The sequence below is a fragment of the Myotis lucifugus genome, unplaced genomic scaffold (genome assembly GCF_000147115.1).
Source record: "Myotis lucifugus unplaced genomic scaffold, Myoluc2.0 scaffold_42, whole genome shotgun sequence".
Taxonomy (NCBI): Eukaryota; Metazoa; Chordata; class Mammalia; order Chiroptera; family Vespertilionidae; genus Myotis; species Myotis lucifugus.
In genome coordinates this window covers 4,188,144-4,207,853 of record NW_005871090.1, presented here as the reverse complement: position 1 = coordinate 4,207,853, position 19,710 = coordinate 4,188,144, and the positions used below count along the sequence as shown (strand labels likewise).

General features: G+C 38.0%; 1 protein-coding gene across 13 annotated transcripts in view; it reads right to left on the bottom strand.

Moving 5' to 3' along the window:
- Positions 1 to 19,710, bottom strand: part of NDUFAF5 (NADH:ubiquinone oxidoreductase complex assembly factor 5) — a 31,424-nt gene that overhangs the window by 2,690 nt on the left and 9,024 nt on the right. For 4 of the 13 annotated variants that reach the window (XM_023753197.1, XM_023753198.1, XM_006087964.3 and 1 more), the window contains 5 exons: positions 17,445 to 17,492; positions 15,950 to 16,053; positions 13,145 to 13,184; positions 10,251 to 10,448; positions 4,117 to 4,177 (listed from right to left, as the gene is read on the bottom strand). In XM_023753197.1, the coding sequence (XP_023608965.1) occupies positions 4,117 to 4,177; positions 10,251 to 10,448; positions 13,145 to 13,184; positions 15,950 to 16,053; positions 17,445 to 17,492 (451 nt within the window). Of the gene's footprint in view, positions 1 to 810; positions 907 to 4,116; positions 4,178 to 10,250; positions 10,449 to 13,144; positions 13,185 to 15,949; positions 16,054 to 17,444; positions 17,493 to 19,710 lie in introns of all 13 variants that reach the window. The other 9 variants (XR_002829046.1, XR_002829045.1, XM_023753201.1 and 6 more) reach the window with 6 other exon arrangements.

Genomic DNA, 19,710 nt, shown 5'->3' with positions numbered 1-19,710 from the left:
TGGACTAGAGGATCTCCCAGGCTTCCAATGCTGACATTTTGGACTCATTACATAATCTAATTTTAAAACATTCTCCTGCATAGTGAGTATCAGCTATAGGTAAACTGGGCTCATGCTGGAAGAGTCTATTGCTGATGATGGTTGTGGTTTCCAAGACTGACGATTAGATAACAGGTAGCACCCGTGAAATGCAGGTTTCATTTTTTAAATGTAAATATTTAATGCATTTCTATGAAATGCCTTCTAAATAACTGTTACTGGGATCTGCTAATTGAGATTACTAGGCACAATGCTCTTCCTGAAGGTCTGACCCAGGCGTAATGCTCTTTCTGATACAGAAATTCAAGAGCACTACTATACAGCATGGCCAGCAACTCTGCTGCCAGGGCAACCCACCCCCTCACAGGGACATGCATGGCCACCCTGAACTTCCCTCCTGCAGAAGCACTGTGATGGGCGCAAAGACTGAGGGATCAGAATCCCAGTTCTGACCCTTCCGTGACCGGAAGCAAAGTCATTTAATCTCTATTAAACTCAGTTTTGTGATCTTCAAAGTGGAATGATAACATTTCCTAACGCATCCTGATGGGCCTTTACTGAAGACCACCTGGGAAACACATCTGGGGACTCCTGAGCAGCTCTGCACTTTGGCATAACAGAAAAATCTGGAAGGAGGTAACTGAATAAGACTTTCACAGTGTTTTTAAGGTTAAGTTCAACTGTTTATAAAAAAAATCTGATTTATTCCAGTTTACTAGGAAAAATACTGAGAATTGTCTAAAAAAAAATAATAATAATAACTGAACTTACCTTAAAACTACTGTGATAGCCTCCAAAACTTTTCATGCATTCGTCGCTGATATACAACTTGTTTTGTAAAGTTAGGTCAACATTCTTGACTTTTTTCTGTGAATTAATAATAATGGCAGCTTGAATGAGCAGCACCACAACCACCAAGAAAAAATGTATAATGCAATGTAAAATACCAAAAAACAATTTGAAGGTAGCACCATCTTCCAGTCTGCAAAGCCGCACACCTGGAATTCTCCCATGCTTCTCCCTCCTCCATTCATCCCTGACCACCTCTTACAGTCTCAGCTGCCTCTGACCTCTCATGAGGAGGGTAGTAAAGACTTCAGGATCTGAATCAGGCTGCTACACTGGGTTTAAACCCTGGCTCTACCACTTACTAAATACATCACCATGAACAAGTGACTTCTCTTTGTGCCTCAATTTCCTCAGGCAGAACAAGAGAGGTTAACTATGGTAGCTCTAGTCTCACCTTCCTCATAAATATGCTCATAAACATAGCTGCAGGGTGAGCCCTCTGACACACTAACCTGATTGTCTTTCCTCTGTGCAAAATTCTTCCAAGACACTACCAGGCTCACATGAGAAAATCCAGAAGCCTCTGATGGCCTCTCCTGCATCATTTTCCATCACCCCCACATTCTACATGTTCAAGCAGTACTGCATTACTGTACAGTTCCTTCACTAGGGAAGTGTGCACCCTCTTACATCTCTACCTTTACACAGCCCACTTTCTTGGCTCGGAATGCAATGCCCGCCCCGCCCCAAGCCTGCACCCACTCTTCATTCTCCTGGCAAGCCCATTTAGCTGAGGTGCTGCCTCTTCTGCAAAGCATCCCTGACTCCCTAAGAAGGTTTAGGGGCTTTTACTCGTTTCTCTCTGTATTGATCTCATTTTACAGCTAAATACAGATGCCTGTCTCTCCATAGAGCATAAGCTCCCTGACATCAGGAACTGTGTATTCCTATCATTGGCTCAGTGGTTGGCACATGGTAGATGCTCAATAAATGGTAAGTGAATGAATATAAACTCAATCATTAATGTTTGTATCTACTTTGTTAGGTATCATTTTTACAAGTTATCTTTAAGTTATCTTTAAATAATTCCTCTTAAACCTCCTAAGAACAGGAAATATCTAAGACTAAAACACATGATTTGTGTAAAAGACTATAGGGCATTGGCAAAGCCTCTTGAAGGTAAATAAAGGGCAACCGTTCCCCCAAATAATGACCAATTTAAAACCCAGGTTATCAACTGGGAGCGGGTATGAGTCAACCTTCTAGTTTATACCTTCATTTGGATGATAGTTAAAAATAAAAGCCGCTGTACACTTAAGATTAGTGCATTTTACTGAACATCCATCTAACTTCAATGAAAAAAAACCCACATAGATCAAATACCCAGTATAGGACTCTGGATTCAAATCCTAACTCCAGACTTACTGTGATCACAGACAAGATACTTAACTTCCCGATGTCTCAATGTGCGCATGTGTAAAATTAGGATACTAGGAAATCTCAAAGAACTGCACCTGGCACAGAGTAAGTACTCTAGTTTCAAATCAGAGGGTCGCAACCTCTTTCAATTGATATGTCTAATTTCTAGTCTCTCTTTCCTTTCTTGAAATGAATCATGAGCATAGCATTTTTTGTGCAGCAGAACAAAAATAAATGCTGTATTTGAAAAGTACCCTTATCATAACAGTGAATGATAAATTACCAGCATACCATCATCTCTCAAGCTTTCCAGTAAAGGGGCTCAGTGATCAGGGGGAGCCAAGTGTTTGGGGCAGGGCTCAGGAGGGAGTGTGTGAGTTATTACTGCTTCCCTGTCATGATGGGCTGCACGCTAAGGCTGCCAGGCCCTGTACTGAAGTATAATAAATAAAGAATGACTATAATAGTAAGTTTTCCGCTACACGTCTTTCCCCTTGTGGTTCTCAAAGGAGGCTGGACAATGGCTCAAATGGATCTGTTACAAACGGGTAGCTACAAGAAGCAGTAGAATCAGGTAAGAGCGTTCCAGTGCAAGAGTCAAGAAGGCAAGAGTTTAGCACCTAATTCTTCTACTAGGAGGTAAGTGTTCTCTTTTAGGCCTCCTTTTTCTCACTTGTAATGCAGAGATGAAGTAGTTACCAGAGAGTGGTTGAGGGAAGCGAGTGCAATAACGCTTACAAAAAAACTATAAGTCTGTAAACAAAGTATTTATTTTTATAATCCTCTTGCTTTAAATCACTTTAAGTTTTCAGGATCCAGATGAAGGCTCCCTGGTTTCACACAACGCGCCTTTAATCCATACAGCTTCCCCATTCATCAAACTTGTTTATGCCATTTGTGTAACAAAAGAATCCAACCTCACAGATGCTCACGGGGTTGGGGGTAAGTTAAGGCTCTCCATAGAGAAAGTCACTTTTCCAGTAGCCCTCAGTGGTAGCTGTGTGTTTTTGCATACCTCACCTCTTTCATGGCCAAGGGCAGGGTCTGTGTCCTCGTAGCTGCTCCAAGCCTCTTCCAAGCCATTACTTCTCTGCCTATTAAAACCCTTACCCTGCTGAGACCCGCACCACTCCTGCTGCTGTCAGATATCAGGCTCCCAGGCCCTCCTGTCATTCACCTGGTTCAATTTCCCTCTGTGCACAAGTCCTGCCACCAGCACAGGTGATTTCACTGTTAATAACCGTCAAGTACCATGGCCTCTAAGATTTCTTAGTCTCCTCACCACTAATGGACTTCTCCATCACATCTACAACATGTTCCAAAATCATTAATTCAAATATCCTGTATGCTGACCATCTCCTGTGCTCCAGTGTTCTTGGTATTTCAACCACAATCACTCTCCTACCACCTTGGGATCACTTGTGCACGTCTCCTCTACTTTTTGCCAATCCATTAGCTTGTTCTTTTTTTCTTTCAAAGTACCGTTCCTTCCAGCTTAGATTATTTCAATTACACTCTTGGAATTATTTTTAAATTTGTCAATTACAGTGGACATTCAATATTAGATTATATTAGTTTCAAGTGTATTAGACATTTATATAGTTTGAGAAGTGATCCCGCCGATAACTCTAGTACCCACCTGGCATCATACAGTTATTACAGTATTATTCACTATATTCCCTAAGCTATACTTTACACCCCATGACTATTTTGTAACTACCAATCTGTTCTTCTTAATCCCTTCACCTTTTGCACCCATTTGCCTTTATGTCACTCTCAACTAGCAAAGTCCCAACCCAAACAAATTTAACTATCTGTTCTGTGCCTGGTGTGGTGGAGAAAGTGTGAAAATGCTTTAAAGTGCCTTACCTTGTAAATCTTCCATCAATTCAAACATTCCAGGGTAGTTAACTTGAATTTCATCAGTGTCCTATTTAAAAAGAAAATATTCATTTGACATTTATCACAAAAAAATAAAAGAAAAAAAATCCAGATTCAAAAGGCCACAGAGATTACCCAGACCAATCTCTCATGGTAAGCAGGACTCTAAGTTACAACTTTCTTCACAGATGTCATCTGGCTTATGTTTGATTTATGATGATTTCAAATTGCAGAATAAATATTTTCCATTTTAAGAGAACACATCCTAAAACTCTATCAACTGGTTCTAGTTCCTTCTCTGGGAACAACACAGAATCAGTCTGTTCTGTGCTCTCTGCAAACCATTACCCTCTTCTCCACATCTAAAAATTCTGCCAGGTGACTGTAGGGGAGCAGGATTTCACCCCAAAATATGTTTCTTTGGATTATGTTAGGTTGATTCTTTTTTAAAATCAAAAGGCTTCAGAAAAGCTTTTAACCTTAACCGCCTAAAAAGAAATAAAAAATGTATAGATAGAAAGAATGCGATAAATACAGAGCAGGTCACAAGTGAAAAGAAGTTTCCTCCTCCTGACTTCTGATACTCTGTCCCTCTCCCCAAAGATAACCTTTGTTAATTGTCTTATACATCCTTTCAGAACAATTTTTCCTCATAGACTCAAATACAATTATATCACTTAAAACCTACATATGCAACTATATATGTACTATGTGTACATACATACTAATACATACTCTTTTCCTCTTTTTCTATATTGCACTCTTGAATTTTTTAGAAAATAACATCTTAGAGATCTTCCCCTATAGACATATATCTACTGCATTCCTTTTTAACAGCTGTGTACTATTTCATTAAAAAGATATGCTTTAATTTATTTAACCAATTCTCTATTAATGGACATTGGGATTGTTTCAGTTTTTCTTTTTAATACTCACCCGAGGATATTTTTTTTTTATTACTGATTTTAGAGAGAGAGAAAGGGAGGGAGGGAGGGCAAGAAACATCCATGTGAGAAAAAAACATCAACCGGTTGCCTCCCACACGATTCCCAATTGGGGATCAATCCAGCAACCTAGGTAAGTGTTCTGACCAAGAATCAAACCTGCAAACTTTTGGTGTATGGGATGACGCTCCAACTAACTGAGGCCCCAGCCAGGGCTTACTTTTTTTTTTTTTTTAAAGAAATGCATGAATCAGTTTGTGAACCTTTTAACAAGACAGTCCCCGGGTAATTCATTTCTTCTACATCTTTTTCTGTATTAAGAAACTATTTTTAAAAAGAGATCCTAAGATTAAAAACAAAATTTCTTCCAAGCTGATATGCAGCCATTAAGCAATATTCTTTGAAAACCTTCTTCAATGAAACAATCTAAAAGCACTATCTTCATCTCAGTCAAAGAGTACCACAATAGCTTTGTCAAAGGCCTCATTCAAATTAAGATGGACCACCTGCATTTTCTCCTAATATACTAGTCTGGCACTCGGTCCTACCTAAAAGGAAATGAGCTTCATTTAGAATGCCAAATGACTCTGAAAATAATTCACTAAGAGGGTCATATAAATGTAAATATAACTATTTGGCTTTAATTTAACTTGATTTCATTTAAAAATAGGAAACCATAGCAGTATAAAAGCAATATATCTAATGTTGTATGCAACATAAACCTGTATAATTGATTATATAAAAGCTTTTTTGGATGGGTTTTTTAGAAAATGAATTAGAGTGCAATGTTAATACAGCACTTTAGAGACAGTGTACATGTCTCAAAGAACAAATTTATAGATTTATTATTAAATCAGCAACTCTCTAATTTTGTAAACTATAAAGAAGATTCTACACCAATATTTTTGTATTATATTAATGTTTAAGTTATTCAGTTCATGTTTGGAGAAGAACATGAAAATTATTCTGAATTAATAGATTTCCTAATTAAGAAAAATGTAGGCTTTTAAATGCTATGATACCAGGTTAAGCATTTTTAGTAGAAATCTTTCTAAAATGCAGAATCCTCTTGACAACCATGGAAAACCACGTGGACTAACCGAATTGTAACACAATATGGGAAGCAATTCTTAAGAGGGTGAACTATAAAGATAATCTTTAAACCAGTGGATTCTGACTTATTTCAGTCACAGTCCTCTCTCAAGATCTGATGAAATTACATACAAACAACAAAACCATGTTTCTTTACAACGTGGATCCTCTAGTTTACCGACAGGTCCCCTATAAATCCAAGAAAATCAAGCAGGGATTTCTGTTTTTCTTACTGCTACATCCAAAGTATCTGGAATAGTGCCTGGCACAGAGAAAGTACTCAATAAATGTTTGTCATAAGATTGAATAAATAAATAAAAACACAATACAAGAACAGTCATTTCAGAATTGTTTCTATAGGCAAAAGAACCAACAATAACAAAAAACTGGAACAAGCCCTAGCCGGTTTGGCTCAGTGGATAGAGCGTCGGCCTGCAGACTGAAGGGTCCCAGGTTCGATTCGATCAAGGGCATGTACCTTGGTTGCTGGCACATCCCCAGTAGGGGGTGTGCAGGAGGCAGCTGATCAGCTGATCGATGTTTCTCTGTCACTGATGTTTCTAACTCTCTATCCCTCTCCCTTCCTCTCTGTAAAAAATCAATAAAATATATTTTTTTAAAAAAACTGGAACAAACCTAAATTTAACTATTAGGGAAATAGTTAAATAAAACTTCGGTACAGTCATACTAGAGCAGCGGTTCTCAACCTGTGGGTCACGACCCTTTCACAGGGGTCGCCTAAGACCATCAGAAAACATATATATAATTACATATTGTTTTTGTGATTAATCACTATGCTTTAATTATGTTCAATTTGTAACAATGTAATTGGGGGTCACCACAACATAAGGAACTGTATTAAAGGGTCACGGCATTAGGAATGTTGAGAACCACGGTACTAGAGAATAATGCGCAGAAGTTAGAGCAAATATATTCGTATTGATTTGGGAAACAATTTAAAATACTCCATTAAGAATGAAAAATAAGTTTCAGAAATATATACATATGTTTGTATGTATGTCTATATATAGTATGGTAGAGTATTTATTATTTTTAAAAATCTGGAACATTACACACAAAATGATGACGATAGCTACTTCTAGATCTCAAATGTGGTTTAAAGGCCCTTTTGTGGCTTCAATGAAGTCAAACTATTTTCATAATTATACTAAAATGCTATCTGACTTTTTCATCTTCCATTCTCTCATAAGAATACAATGGGATTTTTCAGAAGTTACATGACATGATATTGCAATTGATGTAAATGCAGAGCAAACATGAGAATCTAGATTTTATTATGCCGTACATTAAAGAAATATGTAAAACTGCAAAGCAATGACATTCTTTCCTCTCAAAAAAAATTGTTTTTTACTTCTAGAAAATACAGTTCTTTCTCACACAAAAAAAATAGGTAATTTATATTAGCATGTAATTGGTATATTATTGTTAGTTTTAAATAATTACTAAAATTCAGTTTTAATTTTCAATATAGCTAATATTGATAGCTATAATCCACATACACAAAAGCCCTTTAAGGTCCTCAATAATTTTAAGTGTGTAGAGGGACCATAAGACCAAGTTTTTGAGAAGTGTTGCTCTCAGGAGAAAACTAAAATTTTGGGGACTAAGAGGTAATGACAGACTTTCCACTTTATCTGCAGAGTACAATGTTCATAACCAATATATTTGTGTTATTACTTATATAATTAAAAATGCATTAAAATTATATAGTGCTCCCTCAATGTACAATTGCCTATATTGAGAGTTTTTGCTTTAATTATAAACCAGAACCCTCACATGAAGCAGTTTTCCATTTTTAGCTGCCCAACATCTCAGAATGCAGTTTCTATTGGCTCATGCCATTTGAGAGTTTACAAAAGACAGAACTGTGAAATCTTGAGGGTTGTTATTAGTTCCTAGCCTATTTCCTCTTCCTTCCCTGAAAGACCCTTTCCACCATCAGAGGCCCTGGTCCATGCCCCTCCTTTCTATCGAAACTAGGACGGATATGACAATTCATTTTTGGTTGCCTGATTTTATGAAATATATTCACACTAAATCACCTTAAACAGATGATTTTAAGCCTATCATCCTAATTATGCAATGAAAAGCTTTTCTTCATCAAGACCTATTTCGTCTAATCAGGTTTAGAGACGTTTCCAGGCCTTGAAGGGTTTGGAAAATGATGGAAAGTCTACTCAACCAATCTCTGAAGGCAGTAATGGCGTCTTTCAGAATTACTCTGTTATTGAAAGGAGTTGGAAGGGGGTAATCGTTTTCTCTACAGATGGCCCCCTGTTGGAAGCCTTAGCCTGGAAAGTGCCAGGGGAGGATGAGGGGGAAAGAGGAAGGCAGAAGCTACTATATTGAGCATCTACTGAAATGTAGGCACTTCACACCCTTTATGTTATTTAATCTTAACAACCACCTGAGGTGAGTAACATCTGCATTAAAAAATAAAAAGGAAAGAAAAAAAGAATGCTCTGAGAGGTGAAGTAAATTCCCTAAATGCCTTTAACTAGTAAAAGGACAAGGTAAGGATCCAAATTACACCTGTCAGACAACCATGTACCATGCTGATTCCATGTTTCTTCTGCCCTGATGGCCTGTGGGTCTGCTTTCCAGATCTCTTCAGCCCTAATGAAGTACATCCCCCATCCTACCTTTTCTAACCCTGATTTAACCCTAGGCCTTGTGAATACACATTCTCTCATATGGCACTATTTCAACTGAGGGGTTGGAGGTAGAGGTAGTGCTGTAAATTCCTATACAACCCATTCCTCTATCTGTAGGGAAGCACAGGAGACTTGGTTGGAAAGTCTGTAAGGCAGAAATTCTGAAAAGGGAAGTTGGCTGAAGGCGGCCCGCCCTTGTTTCTTGGAATTCCAACATAGGGAAGTTTGCTGAAGGTGGCCACTCCTAATTGTTCCTTGATCTTTCTAAACAAGTCTGTTCAGGAGCGGACCCTTGGTGTTTACCGGAATCTTTATGTTTAATCTTTAGGTGTCCTTGCTTAAAGGACACTGCAGACACATATGTCCTCCCAAGATTACTTACCCTACTGATTGTATCTAAAAGATAAACTTTATCTCAAAAGTGTTTATCTGAAGAGGCAGGTGATTGAGGCTGTCTGGTTCCTATAGTCAGGCAGTCCCTTAGCCCTCTCTTTCACAGCAATCATGTGTCAGAGTAATCATTCATCCATCGCTCAGGGTCCGCTGGTCAGCCCTGGCACCTATCATTGGGAATGCTCTAATGCTCACATTACACCGACCTCTGCATTTGAAGATTCTATAGAGCAGTATGTCTTAGAAAATAGCCTCATTAATGAACCAAATAAACTGATGATCAAAAATTGACCCAGAGACATAGAAACATGTACAAACTGTCAAACCTCAGAGGGAAGGCAAAAGAGGGTGGGTGGGAAGAGATCAACCAATGAACTTGTATGCATATATGCATAACTCGTGGACACAGATAATGGGTGGTAAGGGCCAGGGCGGGGGAGGGAGGCAGCAGGCTAGAAGAGGTTAATGGGGGAAAAAGGAGGACCTATGTAATACTTTCAACAATAAAGATTTTTTTAAAAAGAAAATAACCTCCTTGTTAACTGAGGTACATAGTTTTTGAGCTACTATTCAGATAACAAATACTAAACATTTTACATTCCTATCTTGTGTCAATCAATATGTATTTATACACACTAAACTTAAAAAGAGAGAGATAGCCTTGACTGAGTGGCTCAGTTGATTGGAGCATCGTCCTGTACACCAAAAGACTGTGGGTTTGATTCCCATTCAGAGCACATACCTAGGTTGCTGGTTCAATCCTTGGATGGGGCACATTTGGGAGGAAACCTATCGATGCTTCTCTCTCTCCCCCTTCCTCTCTCTCTAAAATCAATTTTAAAACAAACAAACAAACAAACATATCCTTGGATGAGGATTAAAAAACAGAAGAGAGCAATAGAAAAAGTGCCAAAACCTTCCCATAATGCTATTAATACCTATAGTTGTCTACCTTTAAAATGAGAAGCTATTTCTGAACTATGTAATTACTGGGTTACTCGAGACTCCGGATAGTTACCACAGTCAGTGTATTAAAGCCAGCTCTCCCGAGCAGATGTCCCAGGTCATTGACAGCAGTGAAAGGAGAAATATGTGGAGAAAATCCTCCTTCCCTTTCTGTTTCTGCTAACTGTAATGAACACCGAAGTTCATAGAGGGTGTCGCCTCCAAACATCGCACCAATAAAAACTCCATCTGGTTTTAAAACATAATGAATCTGTAATAAATACAAGACAACAAAACTTTTCAAAATGTTATATATAAAAATGGTAAAAGAATAAATATATGGTGTCTAAATCAATATCTTGTGATTACATTCTTATTCTGTCAAATTAATGATCAGATAATTTAATAAATAACACCTAAGGCAACAACTACCAGAAAGGCATTATACTTAACATTGTTGTAAAGATAGACAATACATGTATTAATAGTATTAGTATCTGTAAAATGTTATGTTTTCAAATTTTTTACTAATAGAAAACTTATTTTTATATTCAGAAAAATAACAAAAAAGTATATAGTGTAGAAGATTGCAAAAGTCACAATTCCCTCTGTGTCTGTGTCCTCTGAAATGCCATTCTGTAACAGCTCCCGTCAAGAGATGGAGTTTACTTCCCCACTCCTTGAATTGGGTTGGTCTGTGACTTGCTTTGGCCAAAGCAAGTGCAAGTGACAGTGCGTCAGTGTCAAACTGAGGTCTCAAATGACCTTGCATGCTCTATCTGCTCTCTTGGAGCCCCGTGTGGCTACCATGTGGTGAACAAGCTAGCCTGAGGAGCAGCGGTAAGCCAGGCATCCCAGCTCAGGCCATTCTTGACCACCAAGATCCAAGACAATCTAGTAGCGGAGCACAGACACATGGGTGAGCCACATCAGAACCAGAAGTTCCTAAGTCCAGCCCAAATTCCCAACCCACAAAAATCACAAGACACATAAATTGTTGTTTTAAATCACTAAGCTGGGGTGGCTTGATATGCAGAAAAAGCTAATTTATAAAGAAACCATTATGATTCACAACATTAACCTGGAAACACATTAGCTTTCCTTCAGGAGAAGTAACTAACTTTCTTTCTAGCTTGAGAACAAAAACATTTTAATTGGTAACTTAAGCAAAGTAGTGGCTAGAAGGAATTCCAGAATCACCAATGTTTACTCATGACCCTCTTAGACCTACAATCTGTAACTAGCTTTATTCTCTACAATGAGGAACATCACAGGAAAGGATGGATTCTGAAGTAAACCAGGACCCAAATCACAGCAGGCTCTTCTAATCAGAGTATCCATCTTGAATTTATATTAAATATATTATTTAATTATATATTTTATATTATAAAATATAAAAAAAATTATTATAAAACATGAAGCAATTACAAAACACTACTAGTATATAAGCAAACTGCAAAATCCTTGGTTTCTTCCCTTTTGTCCCTTTAGAGTTACTTCCTTCTCTAGTCACCAGACTCTAACATAGCAAGTATCTAATATTCAGTCCTGAGCTTCTGCAGCTTCTCTCTACCTCAGAGGGCTTATCAATTCCCATGGATTTCACAAGGATTATTTTCCAAACCTTATGTTTAGCTTGTAGATCTTCTTAGAACTCTAAATTCATCTTCAACTTACTGTGCCATGAACAGTTGTCTCCTGGCAAACTCACTCCACAGCACATCCAACACATATTAGTTCTTAAACCAACTCCCCTTTACAATTGCCGCATTTCTGTTCATTATTATTTTCTATTCCCTTTATCCGATCACTATCATTTTTCCTTCTACTTTTACTAATTATTCTCCCAGGTATCCAGACTCAAAACTTTAACTCCTCCCTCTCTTAGATCTTCAGATCTAACCAGCCACTAAACTGTGGATTCTTCCTTTGCAGAGTCCTAAATACCTCTCTCTTCCTTTTCACTCCTATCATTCCCACCTAGGTTTAGTTTATCTCATGCCTGGAACACTGAAACAATCTCACTTCAATTGAACCAACTTCTGGCATCAGCTTTCTAATCAACAAAAGGAAGACATCTTGCACAGTTATTTAACACATATAAAAGAACAAAGTGATTGGCAAATGGGATGTGCTTCACATATGGTAGTTATTATCCTGCCATCCAGTTGTTTAATCATGTCACCTTCCTCTTCAAAATTCTCCAGTGACTCTGAACTGCCTAAAGAATAAACTCCAAATTCCTCATTCTGTCACCCAAGTCCTCCCAAATCTGGTCCCAGTATACCTCACATCCAAGCACTATGCTAATCCTCCAAAGAGGCTTCCTCTTGGTCCTCTCATGCTCCTGGCTCTTGTACCTGGCACCTATCCTGATTCTGCATTTCTGGAATGTCTTCCCACTCCAAACCTAACCTACCCTCTAAGGACCTGTTCAAGTAATTCCTTCCTCTTGAAGCTTTCTTGGCAGATCCAAGCCAGAGTGATCTGCTTTTTACCTACCACTCAGCTATTCGCTGATAAATATCAACCAACCAACATCTACCAAGAACTCTCTAAGTATAGGCATGAGGAAGATACAAATATAAATAAATAAGTTCGTACTAACAAAAAATTTATAGGCAATTAAGGAGGAAAAAAACCCAATCAGAAAAAGTCTTGCAATATCAATATTACCTTGTACAAGTTACTAAAGTCTTCATAAATATTTAAGTATCTCCATACTAGATTTTTTGAATTGGCAGGGTGAAGGGAAATCACCCAATGTATTTAATATGTCAAAAGGCACCAAACATATCCAGCCCACAGAATATAATAAATACTTAATTGATTTGCTTCAATTTCCAATTGTCAGACGTATAAAATGGAAAACATCTATAAGTTTCCATGTGAAAATAGAAACACCTATAAGTTTCTAATAATAAATAGAAAAACACATGCTACTGGAATCAACATTAAATTTCTTACCTGTTCAAGTGCTCGAGGAAGGTCATTCACCCAGTGCAAACTAAAACATGAAAACACGTATTTGTTCTAGCTTAATTCATATAATTAATTAGTATAAGTATCACTAATATAATGACAAACCACAAAAAAAAGAGTTAATTTTAAGTTTAAAATTGCATATCAAAATTTACTGATTGATCTTATACAGGTTTTTAAAAATATGCCCAGGGAAAAACTTTCTTTCTGTCACACTAGAAAATGTGATAGTATTTCACTTTGTCGATATGATTATATGTGCAATTATTCTTCGCTGAATAAAGTAAAAGTAAATTTTTCAAACAAGACATACAAATGGCCAACCCGTATATGAAAAGATGCTCAACATCACTAATTATTAGGGAAATGCAAATCATTTGAGTTATCAACACCTTATATCTATTAGCATAGCTATTATGAAAAAAACAAGAGACAACAAATGCTGGCAAAAATGTGGAGTAAAGGGAACTCTTGTACACTATTGGTAGGAATGTAAACTGGTACAGCCACCATGAAATAGTATAGAGGTTCCTCAAAAAAATTAAAAATTGAACTACCATATAACCCAAAGGAATTCTAGGTATATATCTGAAGGAAATAAAAACACTTTTTATTTCAAAGAGATACCTGCATGTCCATGTTCAGTGCAGCATTATTCACAACAGTCAAGACGTGGAAACAACATAAGTGTCTTGCAGAAAAAGGGTTCCCCAACCCTGCCTTAGACCAAGCCTCTGTAATGTTTTTCATTTCATGACAGATTCTGAATACTTTTCAAAAATTTGTTCAGCAATAGAATCTGAATACTTTTCTAAGTTTGCTCAGCACACCTCAATAAACAGGGAAGAAGTTACAAACTCACTGAAAAAAACAGCAGAGGTGCCCAGCCAGTGTGGCTCAGTACTTGAGTGTGGACTTATGAACAAGGAGGTCAGGGCACATGCCCAGGTTGTGGGCTTGATCCCCAGTAGGGGGCATGCAGGAGGTGGCAGATCAATGATTCTCTCTCATTATTGATGTTTCTATCTCTCTCTCCTTTCCTCTCTGAAATCAATAAACATATATTTAAAATGAAAGAAAAGAAAAGAAAAGAAAAGAAAAGAAAAGAAGAGAAAGGAAGGAAGGAAGGAAGGAAGGAAGGAAGGAAGGAAGGAAGGAAGAAAAGGAAACAGCAAAGGTAAACAACTCTCCCAGTTTACCTGGGACTGAGGAGTATTCAGGGACACAGGCTTTCTAGTGCTAACACTGGCAAAGTAATGAGCAAACTGTGATGACTGTCCACCCATTTTAAAAAAAACTATCAAAAGGGTTGTATTGAGCATGTTGAATCTTTGAAAGAAAATCTGACTATAATAAGGCAGGAGAAATAAGGTACCACATAGAATATTTTATTTTCTCTATTAGACACTAAGGACAGGATCCCTGTCTGAATTCAGTTTGGTATTCCCCAAAAGCATCTAGCTCACTGCCTTGCATATTATAATCTACTAGAGGCCCGGTGCAGCAATCAGGGCCTATCAGGGCCTTCCTTTGTTCCACACCGCCCCCTGGTGGTCAGCACATGTCATAGCAAGCGATCGAACTCTCAGGCTCCTGGTCGAACTCCCGAGGGGACACTTTGCATATTAGCTTTTTATATATATAGACTAGAGGCCTGGTGCATGAAAATTCATGCACTGGAGGGGGGGTCCCTCAGTCCGGCCTGCCCCCTCTCACAGTCCAGGAGCCCTCAGGAGTGGGAGACAACCTGGCAATCAGGGGAAGGCAACGCCCCCATCACACCTCTGCTGCTGCCACTGCTGGCAGCACAAGCCTCGGCTGGCCCTGGTTACCTGAGCCTCAGGTGGCCCTGGGCAGCTGGGGCAGCCACCATCCAAGGCTTGCCTGCACCTCAGGCCAGCCCTGGGTGGTTGCGGGGCTGAGGGGACTGGGGGACTCCAGAGGCAGGCAGGCCCGGCCTTCTGCATGCCTGCCACCCCGGCAGGGCGGAGGGGACTGGGTGCCGCCATCCTGTGGCTGTGGGCCATCTTTGAGGGCGTTGCAGTCAATTAGCATATTACCTCCTTATTGGCTGTGGGCGCCGCCATCTTTGAGAGCGTGGCAGTCAATTAGTATATTCCCTCCTTACTGGCTGTGGGCGCTGCCATCTTTGTAATGGCGTGAGGGTCAATTCGCATATTTCCGCTTTATTAGATAGGATTCAATAAATATTTATAATATATGTTTGTGTAGTAAGTTTGGAAAGTCATGGTAGAAAGAACAAAGGGGAAAAGTAATCCTGAGGACTATATTTTTATGTAGAAAAAGAATTAAAATAGAAGGAAATGCTAGCTTTTCCTTATTTACCAGAATCTATATATATAAAAGGCTAAGCGACTGTCCAACCAGTAATTATGACACGCAACGATCCAGGGGGCAGATGCTCACAGCAGGAGCTGTTGAGCTGCGGTGACTTGGCAGCTGCGGTTCTCGGGTGATGAACCCAGAACCAGAGAGGAGGAGTCCAATTCCGGGGTGCATCACCCAATCCCCACAGGCCAGGCCAAGGGACCTCACCTGTGCATGAACCCATGCACTGGGCCTCTAGTGAGTTTATGAAAGTTGAGGTACTATATCATATTATCTCCACTAGGGAGCCGATATCCACAATCCTTTACCAGAGAAATCATACAGTTTATAAACAAAGAAAACCAGGTTTGTAACTTTAAAAATAAAAGGCATTAAGAATTTACTCTCGTATCTATTTTACTTATAACATCTATTTTTTAAAAGTACAAATGGATTACCAACCTTAAACTGCTAACCACCAGGTCAAATGTATTTTCTCTAAAAGGAAGGAATTCTTCATCAGCTAAAACAGTGACAGTAGGAATTTCCGTTTCTAAGGTATTTTTCTAATGGTTAAAAAACAGAAGTTCAAAAACACATTTATAAAATCTCAATTAATACAATCACTGTTTGTTAAACCTAAGTCATTTTATATTTCTTGTCAGTTTCTATCCCTTCTGGGGGAAATAAGGGAGCTACAAAGAAGGCACTCAAAAAATATTTCTTAAATTACACTTAAGACCAGTCAAAAAAATGGTTAGCTGGTTGGCAAAACATAAATAGGACACTTATCTCACACCAAAACAAATCTCAGAAAGCTAAAAGTTTAAGTGGAATAACTGAAGCCACAGAAGTACTACATGAAAATATTGGTGAACATTTTATACTCTTTGATGAAAATGCATAAGTAAACATGACTCAAAAGGCAGAAACTAAAAAGGAAAAGACTGATATATTTGATGATAAACGAATCAAAAACTTCTAAAAAGCAATAAAAAATGTAAACAACACAATTGGGGAAATATTTATGACATATATAATGAACGATTAATATCCCTAAAAAATAAGCTAGAATAAAAACCACTTAGGATAAAAACATGTCAAGAGTAAAGCAGATAAAGGACAGGTACAGACACATCACAAAATTATAAAATTTACAAATTAAAAAATACTAATAGCCAAATATCAGTAGCCAAAAGACATCAACAGTGATTTGGTTGTACTAGTCATCAAAGAAACGCAAATAAAAATGACAAGATTTTACTTTCTGTCTACGCAAATAAAAATAACAAGATTCTACTTTCTGTCTATCAGATTGACAAAGACAAAACAACTGGACCAATGTTGCCAAAGAGGAAAAAAAATAAATAAATAAAGTACTCTTAAATGGTTATTCAATCTTCCTAAGGTCTATCTGGAATCCATAAATTCTATTACTAGGAATTTATTGCCAGGGAGAAAATAAATAAAACACACAAGTTGCTTTATATGATTATGTTCATCACAGTGTTGGTTATTAAGAAACTAGAAATATAACTGTACTACAATACAAATTTAGCTAAATAAACCATGGAATATTCATATATTAGAATACTATATAGCCAATTTAAAAGACAGTATGTGTATGTCATTCACTGATATAAAAGAATGATAGTCTGTGAAAACATAGTATGTTAGCATAATATCGTTTGTATAAAACTGTACTGGGGACAGTTAAACATCTACAAAGACGGAGACCAAAATGTCACCAGTAGATGCCTCTGAGTGATGGATCTAGGGTGATTTTTTTCCTTTTTTCCTTTATAGTTCCTGTATTATTTAGTTCTTTTTTGTGTTATTATTTATAATCAGAAAAAAAGAGTTATTTTCATCTCAAAGGAAATAAAAATAAAGAAACAAAGAACTAAAAATCAAACCAGGAGACGAAAAACCAATAATGTGTTAAAAAGCTACCTACCAAAGCATTTTCTGCTATGTCCACTTGGAAAAACTTTCCAACTGTTTCCTGCAATAAAATAATTAAAGCTGATCCAATGTTACAAAAACAAACAAACAAAAATCCAGTAACAATAAAACAAATGTTGAAATTTCTAAAGGAGAATGTGATAGTTACAGATTTATTTTTAGCTGTGTAAGGGTATTTTTCTGCATAAAAGCATTATGGTGCAAATACCTTAATAACACATATTAAGTTACAAAGATGCACCCAACCTTAAACTTAATATATTTATATTTAATTAAATAAAGGACACAGGTGTAACTAATCAACATCCTTAATTTACTCCACTGGGTTAGGCATATGTATTAACTTTTCCAAAGCATAATATGCCCTGAGCTAGTCCCCACTCTTCTTGTGCCACAAAAGGCTTGCATTGGTTTTCCAGACTTTTAGTTGTTCATTCGGAGCTTACAGAGTAAAGAAAGATTTATACTGAGGGGGGAGAGGGAAGAGGATAAGTGGCTTTCTTTTCCCTGTTTCACTTATCCTCCCTTCCTTCAAAGAGGAAAGGATACCATATTTCTTTCCAATTAACACCTCCATGTTCTCTTTTCTCTAGGATCCAGCTCCCTCCATTACTATCTCTACCCATCTTCAATTTCTATCTTCTTGAAACAGCAGATGCCTCCCAATCTTTAAAAATCTCCTTTAACCACCTTAAAGTTGTTTTGTTTGTAATCCACAATCCCACTTCTTACTAATGTCTTTCTCCTCAATTTCCACTTTCACTGCTCTATGAAGACAATTTCACTAACAACCTAAGCACCAACTGTCTGTTCTCAGTCCTACTTCACTTTACCTGTTAATGGTCTCCTAGAAACATCACTGCTTTCTACTCTTGTTCCCCTCCTCTGCTAGATATGTTGATCCTTTCCACTTCACCCACATGCCCTTCTTAAAGAACTTCCCTGAAAAAAATAAAGAACTTCCCTTTCCACAACTTGGAAAGGTCAGCCTACAGTTACCTGGCCACCTGAGGACAACTGGTATGCAGGGGAATGTTTAACTACAAGCTCTCCAAAAAAGGGGGCCCTGAGTTGTAGTGTTTGCCAATTTCCATGGTGTAACTACTCCAATAGAGGATTTCATGCCTCCAACATGATGGAGCTAAATGTGGAATTGGGAAGAGATGTTACACAATAGGCTTTCACAAGCCAGCTCCAGTACACTAATGCCAGGGGTGAAAATTAGGCCAACCAGACTATCTATCCCTGTCTTTCACTAAAAAATGTAAACTAAGAGACTTGGAGTCAAGGTAGAAGTCCCCAGAGTTGGAATAGCATGTAGACTTGGGGTGGAAGCAGTGGACTGCTGGTAAATATTTAATAACTGGCTGTTGGTTGGGGACTGCTTGGTAGCATTTGCCAACTTCCATGGTGCAAATACTCCCATAATGGCTGATTCCAAACTATCAATACGATGTCACTGAACACGGAGTTGGGAAGAGATGCTAACAATCAGCTCTCATGAGCAAGTGTGAGCTAACTCCAGCACACCACTGGGTGTAGGTTACTCATATCAGGGCCACATGCACTGATGAACACCAGGGATAGAAGAGGTCAAAGTGGGGGAATGGGAGGCATATGTAATACTTTCAACAATAAAAATTTTTTAAAGATATTTTAAAAAGAGGAATCAATGAATAAGTCTTTTAGTCTGAGCAACTAGCAGAATTGATTTGACATGCCCACCATATCTAATCGGTCATCAAGTTTTGTGGATTCTACTAGGTCTCTTTCATACAACCCTTCCTTTATATCTTGCAGCCTCCATACAGGTGGCAGGTCTTTAACTCTCCTGTCTGCACTGCCTTTAACACAGCCCTCTAACTGGTCTATTTCTTATCATCTTCCTTCTTCAATCCTTCTTGCATACCATCCTAAAATTAATCTTCCTTAAACATCCCTATAATGTTCTACCTCTGTGCCTTTCCTCCTGCCATGCCTTTACTTCCAATGCCTATAAAACACCAGTTCAGTTTCTTTTAAATCCCAAATCAGATTCTGTACCCTTTTAGAGGTCTTTGACCACATGAACCCTTACTGATATTTTCTTTCCCTTAACTCCTGTTGAAGTTTAATAATTCTACCATTTCTGTGGCATTTACTACTATCAACAACAGGGGAGCCTCACACATATCCCTACCTGTGTCCTGACTCAAGTGTATGTTTTTTTCTACTGTAAGTAGATTTTATATAAAAATCCCACTTTAATCTGTATCCAT